We start from the raw sequence: 18,110 nt of genomic DNA on the forward strand, positions 1-18,110 counted from the left end.
AAAGAGATGAGGTTTTGCAAAACCCAGTCATTGAGAGAAGCACAATAAATCAGAGCTAGATATCCAATAATTTGACTGTGCATACCTTCATCAATGGGTTCATACTTCATAATAATTTCTAAGGCAGTTGTTTCATCAGCTTCAGTTTGAAATTGTTCTTTTGCAAGAAATTTCAGGAGCTGGCCATCAGGTAGAATGTTGCCATCTATTGAGTAAGCCTTGAATAGTTCTTCAAATTCAGGTCTGTGTACAAGAGCTCGATAAATTGCTCTGAAGTCATCCATGCTAATTATATCTCCGGAGTGTTTGTCAATGGTTTTCTGGGGGAAAAAGCAACCAAAATAATTTTTAAAAAAATCAATAAAACAACATTCATATATACAAAGTTAGGCACCAAACTTTTTTTTATAACTGACCATAGGAGTGAGAATCATAGAAGAATCTAACAGTGACTACAATCAGATTACAATCTTCAACTTCTAGATTACACTTTGTGTGCTACAAATATTTTATATAAAGCAAAATGTACCATATGGCATAATTAGCATTTAAATAAGCACAATAAAATTAGATTTAATGCATTTTTAATATTAAAATAAGTTGTAGAAAATCTCTGAAATGCTATGCATTAAAACAAATGTGCAGTATAAAACTTATCAAGTGGAAAATATATTTAGTATAATACCTCTCCAACAGCTATTGACACCATATTGTAAATACTGTCAGTGAAATTTGCATACAAAAACGTCAACTAGTAATCTCAAAAATGAAATAAGGATGACCAAATTATCAAGAGATACAAGTCTTTTAGCACTTCAAACAAGAAGCCCTATCAAAATTTGAAGATATTTTATAATAACCTATGACATCATGTTCTATTCTTAACAAGCCAGAATGTTTAACTTAGGTTAATTATTCACACTTTCAAAATTCTTGAATTATAAGCTTGTTTGCCTAGAGCTTAAAAAATGTTAGCATAGTAATTAATTTCAGTGTTTCAGTATAAAAGCCAAAAGAAAAGTTAAAAGGGCAAAAGAATTTGGGTAGAATGATATTTTTTTACCATTTCTGCCTTTTGTGGTTTTCTCAGGTTTAACAGTTCAATTTTCCCTTTAAAATTTTCTACTCAAAATAAGTAACTGCATACAAAATATAAATGTTTGTAACATTTTAGTCTGAATTTTTCTTAAAAGTTGCCGAATTAAGAGAAATCTGCTAACAAAAATTGCTCACAAAAATCACCAACAAACAGCAATCCACTGTCCCAGGGATCATCACTGTAAGCTGATGAAAACTCCTAATTGTTGGTTAATTGTTGGTTCCTTAAACTGAGGCTGGCCAAGCTGCAGCATCCCAAACATGGCACTTACAAAGGCTGGGTCGGCTTCCACCAAAGTGTCTATAAACAGGAAATTGCTTCCTTGAGCTCTGGCTGCTCTTTGATCAAGATTGGGGATTACTGCTAAATTAGATTGGTTTTGAAGCCATGCCATAAAACCCAAAATTTAATGATCCACTGCCAGTTCCTTCCTAAGCAGTACAGTTCCTACTGTACTTCTGAAGAAGTACAACAATAGGAGTGAAAATATATTAGATAACTAAAACAAGTACAAAATTAAATTTCATGAGGAGCTCTAGTGAAAAAAAATCTTACAATTCAGTATTTGCTTTGAGTTTTTGAAAGAGAATAATAATAATGATTTTTAACAGAAGTCACTAGCAAAAAAATATTTCTGTACAAATGCTAATTATACACATTTCAGTACTGCTGAAAAATTCCCCATCTAAGGTTGATGTCTTCAATCCAATTTTTAATGTTCTTAACAATACAGCAAATTTGCTCATAACCATTAAGCAGGAAAAGAGAATACCAACTTATTTTGGAAATAAACAGTCTATCAGGACTTGGAAGATGTTCACTTAGTTATTGGCACAAAGAGAAGCTGGGCAAAAAATTAAAGTTTCTATTTTAGTTGCCTTTTGATGAAATACAGGCAATAATACTACACAAGAAAGCTCTCCAAATTAAAGTGATAAAATTCATGTCACTATAAAAAGATATTTTTACAATTTTTGGGGGTAGATTTTTGTCATTCCTATTTTTATTTATGCACATCAAATCTTTGCTGTTCAGAAAAAAAGAGTCTTGAGAAAATTAAATGAAAATTTATTATTCCTTAAAACCTTAATGCTCATATTGCTCAAAAGAGTATTATAGTGAAACAAACTCAAAGAGAACAGACAAGAAAAAAAAGGCAGATTATGCCTTAAAATTAGTTTTCTATAAAATGTATTTTGCTATGTGTAACCATTAGATTACCTGCTGATGTGTAGTTACTTACAATGATGTCAGATTCCCTTCCAGAATGCTTTGAAGTTTTACATGTTATTACACTGATTAAATATTTGAGCCCCCCAAACTTCTGAACACCTGTAAATCTTTCCCAAATAGCAAAGAACACCTATCAGTGCTGCTATAAATAACTGGATCAGGCTGTTGGGTATAATAGGTTGTTAAACACAACTAGATCAGACTTGTTCTTTGCAGGTCACTTCCCTCAAATAATTCTTCTTTTCTCTACCCACAGCTGACCATCACTCTCAAGTTCCTGCCAGAAACCAAAGTCTGGGGGAAGACAGAGGAAACAGTGAGAAGTATTTTTAAATTCTCAAGAATTTAAAAACCAGGAGGTTCTCTAGGTTGGCAAATATCTCCTTGCAAGTTCAAAACCCACAGGAAGCCTCTCCAGCCAGGGCTGAGCTCATGCTGCTGGTTCTACCTTGGCTTGACAACAATGAGAGAGGAAGGCAGGGTGAAGAAAACTTAGCACCTTCCTTCTCGTGACCTAAAAGCTTCTGACTTAGTTAGTTCTCCTCTGCCAAATCAGGACAGAATCAGCCAGCTGGTTGCAACTTTCAGAAAAGAATCATATCTATATAAATAAATAAATACATAAATAAATAAACACACAAATAAATAAATAAATAAATAAATGTGTATTTCTATATATACACACACCCGTTTTCATTCTCTCAGGGAAACTGCATTACCAGACAGCTGTTTTGGGGGGGAAAAATGAGGTAAAAGGAAAATCTTACATCTTTTGAGTCATTACAAGAAGAACATGTATACATAGTATGTGGCAAGGCACACAGTGCTCTAGGTGGCCATGGGAGTGGTATTGTGGGGGCCCCAGGACAAAGGAAGAATGGAGAAGCTGACGTCATGGGGGAGAAAGCGAAGAGAGGAGGAGAGGAGAGAGGAAGGAGAGGAGAGGAGAGTAGAGAGGTGAGGAGTAGAGGAGTAAGGATAGGAGAGGAGAGGAGAGGAGAGGAGAGGAGAGGAGAGGAGGAGAGGAGAGGAGAGGAGAGGAGAGGAGAGGAGATGGAGAGGAGAGGAGAGGAGAGGAGAGGAGAGGACAGGAGAGGAGAGGAGAGGACAGGAGAGACAGGAGAGGACAGGAGAGGAGAGGAGAGGAGAGGAGAGGAGAGGAGAGGAGAGAGGAGAGAGAGGATAGAGGAGAGGAGAGGATAGAGATTATGAAGTAGAGTATGAGATGATAGATGATATGATGATTATATGAGAGTATAGTAGATTATATTAGATATATTATATATATTATATTATATAGTACTATACTAAAAACTATACTAAGAATAAATAAAATATGAAAAGAAAAAGCTTAACAAAATACTAATTAAAAACTCATGACTGCTTCTAGAGTCCTGACAAAGCTAGATCATAATTGGTCATTAAGTAAAAACAATTCACATGTTGGATAAACAATCTCCAACCACATTCCAAAGCAGCAAAACACAGGAGAAGCAATCAAACAATTCTCTGAAGCTTCTTAGCTTCCCAGGAGAAAAAAATCCTGGCAAAGGGATTTTTCAGAAAATCTGACAGTAACACTGGGACAAGATCTGCTTGGCAGTAGTTTGCCTACAGTAAATTAACTTATTAAGACCAGTTTTGAGCTGGATGGTGTAACCTTCATGGAAATCTCTTAAACACTGCCACGTCTCAAGGCCAAATCCTTTCCCTGGAGTGCAATTCCCATCCTTTCAGGCACACCTCTAAAATACTACAGGAGAGGTGTAGTGGAGAACAAAGAGGTGTAGTGGAGAACAGAGTGAATGTGTGCTGGATCTAAAGCCTGAGCAGCTCAGACAAGTCCATGTTGTCCTTCTGGCAAGAGGATTTTGAGGGAGTTGCTCTTATGGCTCTGCCCAGCATCAGACAGGCACATCATTAGCTTGGTCACAGAAGAAGCTGAGTAGGATGAAACCAGAATGCTTCAAGTTTTCTCAAGTTTTCTCATGTTACAAACAAAACTGGGAATCAAAATCGATGTGTGTTCCATCTGACACTAATCTGTTGTGGTGAAAAGACAGAGCTTTGTGGATGTCAGTCTCTTCTCAGAGTACCAAGTAGGACAAGCAGAAGTGCACTCAGGTTGTGCCAGGGATGGTTTAGACTGGCTATTAGGGAAAATTTCTTCACTGAAAGTGTTGTGAAGCATTGGAACAGGCTGTCCAGGGAAGTGTTTGAGTCACCATTCCTTGAAAGTATTTAAGAGACCTGTGGATGTGGTGCTTAGGGACAAGGTTTAGAGGTGGAGTTTTCAATGTATTAAAGGCTGGACTCGGTGATCTTAGAGATATTTTCCAATCTAAATGATTGTGATTCAAATACAAGCCCTGGGTTATCTATTTTACACAGAAACAAAATACCTGGAGGAGGAAAATTCTTTGCTGATTTTGCACATCACTCTAGCATGAAATACATTTCCCAAAAAATTAACTTGAAAAAAAAATCAGCAAAGGTATGATGTGTGTAACTGAACTTCTGAACTGTTAATTACTTAATGTACATATACCTTACCTTGAAAATATGTTTTAAATGGTCTTCATCAAAAGTTATTTGCATTTTTTCAAGCAGCCTAATGCAACCATCTAAATCAGTATTCCCACTCTTGAATTCATTCTGAATGACATTCCAAAACCATGTATGAGACGTGAAGTTAAGGAAGATTCTGGCCCATGAAGCTGCCCATTAATGGAGGGATGAGGGGGAGAAGTTTAATTCTATTAAACCTAAGATCGTGCTTTCCTTTTCTCATACTCTAGAAGGTCCTTGTGGGAATGCAGCAGGCCCCAAGGTGTGCAGGAAGAGATTTCTGCTCTGTCCTCAGAGACTCAGAGGGCAGTGGCCAGAAAGGATGTGAAGGAGATCAGGGGGTGCTCAGGGTGCAGGAAGAGGTGCAGTGAGAGGAGGGAAATGTGGGGACACCGAGGGGACTCAGCAGCGGCAGGGAATGGTGGGAAATGCCAAGAAACACCAAGGAATGAGTGTCCCCAGCACTGTGCCCACCCAAACATTATCAACCAGCCCTGGCTGATGGGACTGGCTGCCCCAGGCCATCTGTGCCACCCTTCTGTGTGCCCAGGCCAGCTCCAGGCCTGAGGGGAAAGAGACACATCGGGAGAACCCAATGGCAGCTGTCACAAGCCGGGAAGGGGAGCGGAGGAGGAGAAGGCAGCAAAGAAAAAGGATATCTATTCTCATCCATGATGGCTGTGCTTTAGCCCCCTCACTGCAGTGGCATTGCCAGCCCTTGCTGGGTTCACAGTGGGTTCCTCATGCCCTTGTGTGCTGTTGGAGTGCCATGGAATGTTTGCCCTCCCCATCCCTCCAATGTTGCTGCAAGCCCGCTCTGGTGATGTCACAGACTGCAGGCTCCCAGCACAGGCCCTTTCCTGCCCTGCTCCAGCTCCCTGCCACCATCGTGGGCCTTTTCCTTCCAGCATAAAGCGTCTCCCAGGCCCTGCCCTCATCCGCCGTCTCCCACCCTCAGGACATCCCACACCCCGGCGCGGGCCGAGGCGGGAGCTGCGTGAGGCTGAGTGGGCCTTCTGCAGGCAGCAGGGCCAGTGTCCTCCTGGGGACTTTGGCCAGCGTGTCCAGGTCTCTCTGCTCTGGTGCGAGGTGACAAGCTGGTGTGGCAGGAGGTCACCTCAACGTCTTCCCCCCAAAAAAAACCAGGAGCACTGTGCTACCAACCCACTGCAGCAGCTTGAGGGGAACCCCTTCTTTGGGCCTTGGGGAACCAGCTGGCTCCATGGCACGCGGTGATGGCAGATGGTGGGGAACGGTGAGAAACCATCCCAAAGGACTGAAAAGCCACCTCAAAGGACTGGAAGGCTGCACCAAATGGCTGGAAGGCCACCCCAAAGTGCTGGAAAGCCATCCCAAAAGGCTGGGAGGCCACCCTGAAGGTCTGGAAGGCAACCCCAAATAGCTGGGAGGCCACCCTGAAGATCTGGAAAGCCACCCCAAAGGGCTGGCAGGCCACCCGAGCTCCTACTCCTCCTCTTTGAGGAACTGCTGTGTCCTCAAAACCAGCCTGGGCAAGAGCAGCTGTCCATGTCCATGTTGTCTTCCTGGCAAGAGGGTTTTGAGGAAGTTGCTCTCATGGCTCTCCTGTACCTCATGCTCATTGGGACAGCCTTTGGAAATCAGGCTGGATTTTCACCTTTTCTCCATTTCCCATTTCCTATTTCCCATTTCCTGCTCGTTTTACAGGGATTCTTCTCCAGACAAACTGCTTAGAAATTGCCAGCTTTCATGGAGCTGTCAGCAAGCCTGAGTGAGACTGTAAATGTGACAGACCAAAGGCAGTTTGCCACAGGTTTTATGCAACTTGTGAAAGCCAAGGACAACAAGTTTTGTATTGGCATTCTGGAAAACATTCAGGTTTTGTCAGAGGATATATGAGGGGAAAATCTGTCGAGGAATTCCCTGTTACTCACACTTTTATGGACTGGAATAAAACTATGGGATGATCAGCATCTGAACATCAAGGTCTCCAATGCTGAAGTCCCTCAATGCTTGCTGAAATACTATCTTTGATATGATGGCCTAAATAAAAAACAGGGGGGAAAGACAAAATGGAGCTTTTTAATTGATTTATTTCTGGATCACTCAGGAGAGTACAGAGACTTCCATCAGTCAATCACTACTTTAAAAATATTTCAGGTCTGCAGTGACTGGAAATAATCTGGTGGTTTTTTCCACTTTTTTCCTGTACTTTTCAAGTACATTAGGTAATAGTCAAAATGTCAAAGGCAACACAGTGCTACAGGTGAGACAGTAAGCAAATTCTTACTTTCCTTTGTAATTTTAACCAAAATTATATTCACATATGTAGCATCACATTAAATGAAACATTGATTTTAAGGAAGTTGGTAAGGTAGATTGGCAAAGATTGGGGCATAATATCTTGATTTCTTTCATTGCTACAGAAACCCTGTAAATTCAGCCTTCAGGCTGTGCTTGTGCATTTATCTCTGAATTCCTTACACAGGCACATGAACAAAAGGAACATCAGGACACTGGAGGAATAAATTTCTTATAGCTAGTGCAGAAGATATTTCAGGACTGACCAGGGATGTAGGCTGGGTGTTGCAGCATTAAAGAATAAAGTAATGCTACTCCCTCTCTCCCAGAATTTATTACAAAAGCCAAAGGAATGTGATTTTGGTTTACTTTCAAACTGTGATAGTGATTATTTCCTAACATTTATCACAAATTATTACAAATGCCTGGTATCTTTGCTGTTTTCTGCAAACATAACTTTTCATTAGAGTTTCAAGAGAAACAAAGTTTAATTTCAAGCACTACTGTAGACACTACACTTAGAAAAAGAAATGTGAACATTTAAGAATCATTCTGAAAACTATTAGATATTTTTAATGTAAGCATAAGATTTTGCTGTGGCTCATCATGGCCGGTGGAAATTGCAGTGCCACACAGGTTGAACATGCCCTTTTGTAAATATTCATCTGTATAAATAAATACTCATCTGTGGCTTCAGAGATTCACTGCTGACTGGCCATGATTGCTTCCATTGTCTTGGTTTGAAAATGTCATCAAGAACTACACATTGCTATGGTTTCAAGGAGAAAAAACATTGTGCAAAAATGGACATCTTCAGGTTACTGTTTTGAAGGAAAATGAAGATTTTGCATATTTACTGCCCTCTGATTTGGGAGTTTCCTTTCTCTGTGTATCTGGATATGATCATTAATTTCCCAGAGGAACCAGTGTTGAATAGGGAGAAAGATGGAGCACAGAGAGCATTTTCTGTGCTCCCTTGGTTCTTCAGAGAGAGCTGCATTATCTATGGGTCATTCTCTTTTCACCCCACAGCTGCTGCTGAGATCCATCCAACACCAACCCAGCAATCCTTCAGTGCCTGTGCTGCTCTGGATGCCATTCCATGAGCAGGCAGCTGTCTTTCCATGGAATTTGGTGGAATATGTGACTATTTCTTTATTGAAAGTAAAAGTAATTTTATTAAAAATGTTATGCAACGCAGGGCTGCTATAATGAAGATGGCCTGTTGGGAATGTAGTTTATATCTGCAGTACCAAAAAATAAAAGAAATTTTGAGCATAGATTTAAGTGCTAACAGACACAGATAAAACAGTAGAAATTTTGGATTGGAAAAAAATTGCTTTTTTCACAAATATTAAAATGAACAAACAAGAGGGAATAATAAAGAACAATGAAAAAGATTAAACAGTTAAACTACTTTCAGTTTCAATATTTATTCCACTAGATCAATCCCTTATGAGATGCAAATATATGGAATTTTGCAATACACTCTTTGGTTCTGTAGAATTAAATTCTCTCTACTTTAAAATGCTGTTTCTATATGGCAAAACTCTAGCAAGGAGGGCAATAATAAAAGCATTTAATATTGCAGTATCAGTCTATCAGTCTACCTTTATGAACTTTTCATTTTCTTTCAATTTCCTTCCTCTGTAAAAGAGGGAATCTGTGAGACCAGAATCTGCAACAAAAGCTGCTGAGAAGGATGGAATTTCAGCAGAATAAATGTTCTGATCTGACTGAAAATGCTCACTCATTCTTTGCAAGTCTATGAAATTAATCTGGAAAAGGTAATTATGGAACAGCCTTTGTCAATTTTTCCTCTGCAATCTCCAGGATGGGTTTGGATTTTTTTTTTTAATTTCTTTTAGAAAGTGGAAACCTGGGGAAGAATAAACATTATGAGAAGAAACTGAAGGTGTACAACCCCATGGAAAACTTCAGGGAACTTTTATTTATACACTTTTGTGGCTCTGAATGTCTTTGAGACTTACTTGCAACTGCTTGCTTTTTTGTCTATAAATGATTTTTTGTTGTTGCACAGGGAATACATGCCAGTTTTCATTATCTTTATTCCTAAAATAGCCTCCTTTTCTCTCCAATGCTTTGAAAACCATTCACATTCTTATAACTCCTTGTGAATCCCTCTTTTTTTTCCCCCAGTTCCCTGTATTTTAACAAAAGAAATGAAGGATTGGCATATATAATACATGTAAATTTGTATCTACAACCAAAATAAAAATTCAAGTTGTCCAGCTGTATCAGGCAGCAGTTTTCCACTGCAGTCAGGAGTACAGCACAGCTGGAATTGAAGCTCTGTCCTATTTATAATCATAAAAATTTGCTGCTAAGGACTTGCTTTGTGCCTACAAAAAACCATTATCATCAGGTATCTTTTGGTTCTCCTCATCTTGGGTTGCTCCTGAGCAGCCATGGTCCTCTGTCACAAGGAGAACAACCCCTACACCAGAGGTCCAGAACAGCTTTACACAGAGATGTCATTTTCTCTCAAAATAAAACAGGAATTGTGCTAAAACTCTGCTCCTCCATTTTCAGGCTTGCAGACTCATTGGAATCACCAAGCTGGTTCAAACCTACCTGAGCCAAATTAGCTCAAATTTTTTATTTCTGATAATAATTTTGAATCTGTCATTAATTGTTGCTGTAAAGAAAATGATCATTTTTACTATGCCAGTAACGTTAGAGTTTAGCTTGGACTTCACTGCCAGCTTACAGCTGCATTAAAATGAGAAGACATTTAGTATTTGGACTGAATATTTAATGTTCACATCATAAAGTTAGCTTCCTTTTTTTCTAGTACTACAGCAGGTGGAAAACCTATCAAAGTGAAAACAATGAAACAAGTGTAATGATTTCATTTTTAAAGATTTGTGTGGAATTAAAAGCTAATTTATTTTCTGTTTCAGAATAGATAAATCTGTAACAGGCAATAAAGACTTCAGTTATCTGTTGGCAGAAAGCAAAGTCTGTCAATATTCCTAGTCATTGGAAGAAATTCATGTTTTCCTCTTTACATTTTCCAAAAATTCTTTCTTTGCTTCATTTGTGGAATGGAAAAGACAATTTTTGTAAAACAAAACACCTTGCTTCTATGTCTTCCAGCTTGTAGTCTGTCCTAAAATCTCCACTGTGTGTCTTACTCCCCATTCCTTTCCAAATTGTGGGAAAGAAAAGAAAAGATGATTTTAAAACAGAGGAAATAAAAATGAAGGAAATCCAAAGAACTTTCTGCCAAGTGTCTCTCTGTCACTGAGCTCAAACAAGCAACACATTAATGCTGCAGCTATAGTAAGACTAAATTCAAGGATTATTTTCCCTTCTACAGTAAGAATGGTTTAAAATGTTTCAATAAATCTGAAAAAGCAGATTTAGTACATGCCAAGTGCAAGATATTTTCTAAGTCTGTATGTCAGTATGCCATTCCTGCCCAAATAGTGGATTTTACAGTCCTGTTTAATGAAAGCTTCAGAGTTATAAAAAATGTGGAATGTTTCAAAGACTCACTGCTTCAAAAAATAACAATTTTGAGCTATTCAAAGCATAGTATCCTGGGATTCTCCAAAGTTACGAGACATGTTTGTTATAGAGAGGCTTTGGAATTGCCACCATACAAAACTGAGGGAATAAGAGACAAAAAAAAAAAAAAAAAAAAAAAAAAAAAAAAAAAAAAAAATAATAATAATAATAATAATAATAATAATAATAATAATTTTCACCATATAAAACTGAGGGAATAAGAGACATTGGTAGTAGTAGAAGTAATAAGAATGATAATAATAATAACAAATTACCCATGCCATATTAGATCATTAATGTAATCATTTATCCTTTAATGGAAAAGGGAACTACTACATATCCTGAAATTATTATCCAGAAAATATCCTGGGATTTTTTTTTAGCATCCTAGGATGCCAATAAAGTCTGCTGATAATGATGGAGATTGGAGATTGCAGATGAGACCTGTCTGGGGCTGTCCCCCTGTATGTCCCCAGAACTGCAGATGAGACCCAGTCTCAGGGAATGGAAGGCCAGTGTCTAGGTTAGATTGGAGACAATAAGGGTTGGCTCTTAAAAACCGAGGTAGGGATTAATATAATTATATGGGACACGTGTGCAAAGCAGCCATGATCCCAAATAAAATTCTCAGATACTTGATGCAAGTTTGTTTCACAAAATGAAAAAGCAGAAAGAAAGGAGAAATTTCCTATCCTGGTTGAAATTTAGAATTACAAACCTACATCCTCAAGCACACTACTGTGTTCTCATGTTCAACAGCTTTCTTTTCTGCAAAGATTCAAGATCTACCCACACAGATCTCAGATCAGTGCAGCAGCCCCTGGCAAGCCTACAGCCATCTAGGTGTGCTCATCTTCACTGGCAGAGAGCAAAGGATCAAAAGTCTTTGCTTACTCACTTATTCATTGCTTTTTTCTAAAACACAGTTTGTTTATTCTTAAACACAAGAAGTTCAGAAGCCTGAGGAAGACAAAACATGGAGTATTGTGCTGTTCATGTAATTTCGCAGTTATCTGACTTCTGAGACACAGCCTGCCCACTGAGGAGTTGGACTTTAACCCAAATGCATAGATTAGGCCATACTAAACCTTACACATGCCACTGAGATGAAAAGATGAGTTTGTGCTCACAGTCACTCGTGGTTATGGCTGGAGACTGTCACTGTGGCCCCTTCTGGCACTAATCCTCCAGTCATTCGCTCATTCTTTGCCCACTTACTCACATTTTTTTCCCTTGGAAGGGAATGTTTAATTTGGGGTTCAGCTGGGACAGGAGGTTGGGACAGCATACTGGGAAATGTATCCCACTAAGGGAATTCACTGGCTGAAAGAATCCAAGTTCCTCTAGAGATTAAGAAATATAAATACCCTATAAGCCACTTCTCTTTGAGTGGGGAATTGACAGCTAAACCTCCTAGAGTGAAAAAAAAACCCCAAAAAAAGTAGGTTTCAATAAATTTCTTTGGTTTCAGATGGAAACACTTTGTTCTGAAACAAGACAAAGGGAAGATGAATAAATTATTGGGGACAGGGGGGATGGTTGTGGGCAGAGGGCTCTGGGGTTTTTGCCCTCCATTGAAGATACTGTTAACAAGATTTGCTCTGAGAAGCTCACCACCCAGAAATCAGGCTCACACAGGTGGAAAAACTCCTTAAACTTTGTGTTGGATGGAAAAATAGAAAGAATGCCTTGAACAGACGTGTTGTCCTTTCTGTACCATTGACTCCATTGATCCTGAAGCACCATAGATAGGTTCCCTTTAGAACCAGGCATGTTCCAAGCCATCAAGTTTCCTTATGCTGTCTTTCTTGCTTTACAGCATTCAACAGATGAGAAAAAGTGGGGTTTTGTTTCCAATGCTTACAAGTTCATTAGTAAATATCTTTTACAAATCCCTGTGATTATTTTTGAGGAAAAAAAAGAATTTCCAGTTCGCTGAAGATATTAATTTTATTTAAGAACTATATTTCACACAAGACTTCCCATTTTCAACTTACTTTAATTACATAGTCATTAGAGGCAGATATGAGAAGCACAGCTTGTTTGAAGTATTTATTATTCATTCTTGTATTGTTAATGAAGCAATGCCTGAAGCACATCTGCAGTAAGAAGTCACCTTCTTGTTCATCAGTTTTTCAAGTCCATAAAATAAATGTGATTGCTTCAGGTACTGTATTACATAGATCCAATGCATTGCTTTCCATTTTAACATCTACATGCAAATTTATTCTGTTGTTCTTTCTTCAATAATTAACATTATCTGCTAATATATTCTTGCTCAGACCAGTTCCTTTAGTAATTATCATCCAGTGCTGTAAGTATTCACTGAGCAGCTATAGTTTATTCTTTCTCTTTCCATCAAAAGGTCATTTTAAAGACACATTGACAACATGCTTTCTATGATCTGTAAGCCCTGCAAGAACCAAGCTGTTGTTTCAGCCCCTGGGCTGTAATTCCATATGCCTTAATCCATTACAAAATATGGATTTATCTGAAGCCAATGAAAAGCATGATTAACATTTTGGTATTTGATGTGCAATAATTCATTTTCTGTTATCAAAGTTACATAGGCTGCCAAATGTGTGATACAGATTATGGGACAAACTGGGCTTAAAATTTAGGTTCTTTCAAAACAACCTGTTATTTCCCATGAAGTATTCATGGGGAGAAAGAGAAGTTTAAAATGCATAGGCTCTATTTTTGCCTTCAGCTCTTTTCTAGCTCCTCTGTTTAAGTCCCAGTTCAACAAAGTACTTAATTGTCTGATTAATTATAATCATGTGACTGTTTCCACTGGGAGGAGTAGTATGATACAGCTACCATGATGCTACAGTTGGTTGAATTTGATCATGCAAAACGAGGACCTGATAAAGTAGGTACAGACAACAACAGAAATGTTCCCTTCTTTTGTCTGTGAACTTTAAACCTGCCTGAAGACATTTTCTACAGACCAGTTTCCAGTCCTTTGCTCAAATCTCTTTTATAACTTAATTTACACGATTCTGCTGCAATTTTTTTGTCTTAAATATAAGATGTGTTGATTCATTTTCTTTAAATTAATACTACTAGGTCCGGAAATGTTCTTAAAAGGCAAAAAGCTTCAGTAAATTAAATGTTAAGCAATTATTCTTGCTCTAGCCAAAAACACAAGAGTCAAGTGAAGCACCTTGTCCATTTAAGCTCTGAGCAAGGGTGTTCAGTAACTTCTGAGTTTGAGGAGGTTCAACTGTGTGGTTCAACTCAGTTTTCCACTGTAAGAAAATGCTCATGTATTCTACAGAAGGAGCAATTTGTGGGCATAAAAGGAGCAAGATTGGTATCATTCCTGACACAGCTTGAAGGTAGCTGGAGAACTGTGTTCTGGTCACTTTTGCACCAGAAAGATATAAAAACAAATTTTTAAAAACTTTCCATCCTGCTTTTGTGGATCCAGTAGAGTGAAATTCTGTTTAATTTCTGTGAGGTGATTGACCATTATGTAGTGGGAAAGTAAATACATGAAGCTCACAGTGTTTCATTAGAAATTAGGTGCAGAATGAAGGTGGGAAAAAAACTTGGATTTTTGCTTGCCATAGATCTTTAGTTTAGAATTTGAGGTTGTCCAGTAGCTTTTTTTAAAGCAAGATTTATTATAAGAATTTCCTGTATAAATGGAATTTCTCTCAATTCTCTGAACACATGGAACCAGACTAGATGAGGTGAAAGCATTTGCAAATTGGAATTACCTCCTCTGCAGCAGAGGAGGTAATTCCAATGTCTAATTCCTACTGATATTGGCACAATATTTTTATAAGCAAAAAGTTGAAGCAGAAATGAAAAGAACTCAACATATTTATCATGAAATTCTGCAGTCAAAAGTGACTTTGATGCTTCTGTTCCTGTTTCATTAAGCTCCTCATAGGCAGCATAATCCTGATAATTTCAATTCCCTAGAAGAATATTCTCTATTTCATTTGCTTCTAAAAGACCAAATTATTAACCATGTCATATTGTAAAATTGCCATCTAAAGACTTCATGATGTGCTAAGTAGAAAGGAAATTGCCAGGGGCTGTAAGCTCTGGGTCAAAGGACAGTTGTTTGTAGCTCATTAGTATGATGTGGTGAAATCTGAAATTATATTAAATGTTTGTTTAAGATGTAATTAGTGAAGAATTTATGCATTTTCAAGTATTCCATGCAGATCTGTAGTCTCACATCAACAGTGGCAGAAGTGCTTTCTTGGGTGCATTATTTGCCTCATCCAGCAGCAGGAAAACAATTCAAAAGCCAAAATATATTGCTCAGCATGTTTGCTTCTTTTTTTCTTTTTGCTATTTCTCTCTTTGCTCAGCTGCACAACCCTGACTGCCAATATATGATTTTACAGGAGAGCTCAATTCAGTTTGTCCTTCTTCCATTCTGCCTTTTGATGCCTGAAGAAAATTCAAATAGAGCCTGAATTGCCCTCCTGACTTTGGGCATGTAGGTCAGGAGTCAGCTTCCATGCTGCTGTGCCACTGAGCAGCTCAGAGGTTCTGTCTCAGGTGCACAGGCTAAAGGCTGGATGATCTCTTTGCTCAGTCTGATAAGAAGGAGAATAAAGCCTTCACACTTGTTTTGATGTCAGGGAATGGGGCATGAAATAGGAGATTGCACTTTTCCCTTGGGAAGTTGGACTTGACACCCATCTCTCCCCAAGCACACACCAACTGAGCTGCAAGCTCAATTCAATGGTTCACCCACCAGCAGAGCTCTGAGCAGCCCCTCCTTCCTCCCTCTAAAGCAAACTCTTGGTGCTTTCCTTCACACCCAACAGCAGAAATCTCCTTTGATGTGTCAGGTGGGATTAAGATCCTCTTTTCCACCAACACACCAAAAGGAAAGAGAGTTTGGCAAGTAGCCTGGTGAATGTGAGCACCCAGATCAGAAAATAAAAGAAATGGAAGGAGGCAGAAAATAAAAATCTGAGTGTGCTGCTGGTGGGAGTGGGGGGAAATAGTGTTTGTTCTTAGAATAGTGCCTGTTTCTGAAAAACAGACACAGAAGCAGGGCTGATCAGACTGTTGAAATAAGGATTTTGGATAGCCAAGAATGAATCTCCATTTGTTTGGTATGAAATCCTTCTAAAATCTTTGCACATTTGATCTTGGTGCTGGGATATCCAAGCCCTGATCAGCCCAGTTCTTGAACAAGATTCATTCCTGCTCTGCCTGAAGAGCTAAACCCCAGGCTGATGAGATTCCATGCACTATGGAGCTACTGCAGCTCAGCTGATTTTGGAACTCATGCTGATCTCTGAGAGAATCCCCAGCTGGGCTGCACAGTATAACTGACATTGCTACCTCCAGGGTCACTGCAAGCCATGAAATGCCATATATAGGACAGGACAGACCTCCCAAACATATTTTATGGGAAGAAAAAAGACTGTAGATACATTTAAAATATAAATTCAATGTGTGTATGTATATATATAGATATATAGATATTATAAAACATATGTGTGTGCACATATATTCACTTTGAGATGAAATAGAGCCAATAAAATTAGGAGAGCTGAAAATCATAAAAGGGGTAAGCTCTAATTCACATACAGGATGCAAGTTGCAGTCACTTATTCAGTGTTTAATGCTGTATCACTGAAGATTCTGTCTATGGAGATTCCAGGTAATCCTCACAAGAAACAAGGCTGTAGTGAAAGTCATATTTGAGGAATTATTGAAAAATAAATATGTCTAAGCAAGATGAACCTCAGTGCTACACTACATATTTCAGGATAATAAAAGTTTTCCTTTGAAAGAAAACAATAAAATAAATGGTTGACAGCTAAACTTTTTCCCTGGTTGCCAAATAGATTTACCAATATGCAGTTTAAAATAGTGACTTAGCTACTGTAGCTAATATAATTATAGAACATTGAAGCTTTATATGCAGCATTCCTTGGGATCTGCAGACTTTTTAAAAAACAGCAAATACTGTGTTTTTACAGTATAACAGCCTTGAAAAATGCTATCTGATCACTTAAAAAATGGGATGCAAAACAACTTTGATTACAGATTACTGTAAATATCTCTACAAGTGGAGTTACTCCATATAAACTCACTATTGCTCATGATAAAAATCTATCCCACATGAAATCTATTCTGCTCTCATACTTAATCTGTTTATCCAAAGTATTTATACACATCAGGATAGCTTTAAAATAATATTTTAGTTAAATTTTGTTATTTATATTAAAAGAATATTTAAATGCCTTAACTGTGTCAAATCAAATGAAATATCACTGAGAGTGAATGCCTGTTACTAAAAGCTTTCAGACTGAGTAAAGGCTTGTGTAGTAAATGAGTTTTGTAGCTATGACAATTGCCATGTAGAAACCTAGACAAATGGTATATGAATATTTATTAAAGACATGTTAACCCTGCACAAAATAGCATTGCATATGGTCAAAAATTCCTGAGAAGAAACTGCACTTGTACCACTACATTCCTCATGGGAATTGAATTGAATTCCCCTGGATTTCATGGAAAGCCACAACCCAAAGAATTACTGCAATAACACAGGAACACCTGCAATTAAACACACAGAGCAACCAACACAATTTGGCTTCTTGAGCAAGGACAAAGGGCATCAGAAGAATCAGTTTCCACCCAGGAGGGGAATAAAACTGTGCCAAGTCACAACTCAGTCTTAGGTGGGAGAGGAATGAAGCCTGCCCAGATGAGGTGGAGTTAATAGTGGAGCACTTCATGGTCACAGTGCTGGAGGCACAGTCCCACAAGTGCTGGACAGAGAGGTCTTCAATCAAAACTGAGCAGGTTGTTCCCAGCTTTAGGAAGGATCTCCCTTGGAATTGCATCTGCATGACACTGAGCAGGCAGAAAATCTCTCCTTTGTTTTTAGTGCTCCTTTGACAGCAAGCTGCACAGCCTAGAGAAGCAGGAATTAAGTGAATTACAATGCACAGGGGTAAAAAGCTTGTGAAGGATAAAAGAGGGATAACTGGGGAGCAGAAGTTAAAAAAAAGGAGATGGAAAAGGACTGGAGGAAAATGGATTTTGTAGCAGCAGACTTGCTCATAGTTCCTGAATAGTACTCTGCATTTTGCTATGGTTCAGCTTTGAATTTACTCTGCTGATTCCATATAATTCTGAAATTCAGTTCATAATAAACTCCTATTCACTATAACCTCCTATCATATGGATATCTCCAGATGTCAATACTATCTCCATTTGTCAATTTGCAGTGACATTTTCCTTGGTTTATCAAAGTGACAGACATTGCACTCTGCCTCTAAATGATCCACTCATGCATAAAGAAATACTAATATTGTTCAATGTTTCAGAATTCTTGTTTTGATCCATTAGCTCTCTAAAAATTGTGTCTAAATGTTCTGTTCAAATAAAAATATGTAGAAAG

At 38.3% G+C, this 18,110-nt stretch overlaps 1 protein-coding gene across 1 annotated transcript in view; it reads right to left on the reverse strand.

The window, feature by feature from the left end:
• The window catches only part of PLCZ1 (phospholipase C zeta 1), a 48,265-nt gene extending 42,014 nt beyond the window's left edge, over positions 1-6,251 (reverse strand). Inside the window, exons 1-3 of the mRNA XM_050969928.1 lie at positions 6,065-6,251; positions 4,886-5,049; positions 86-320 (exon numbers count right to left, since the gene is read on the reverse strand). Of these exons, the coding sequence (XP_050825885.1) occupies positions 86-320; positions 4,886-5,049; positions 6,065-6,251 (586 nt within the window). The remainder of the gene's footprint in view (positions 1-85; positions 321-4,885; positions 5,050-6,064) is intronic.
• Positions 6,252-18,110: the final 11,859 nt, after the last annotated feature.

Source organism: Serinus canaria, chromosome 1A (genome assembly GCF_022539315.1).
Source record: "Serinus canaria isolate serCan28SL12 chromosome 1A, serCan2020, whole genome shotgun sequence".
Classification (NCBI taxonomy): Eukaryota; Metazoa; Chordata; class Aves; order Passeriformes; family Fringillidae; genus Serinus; species Serinus canaria.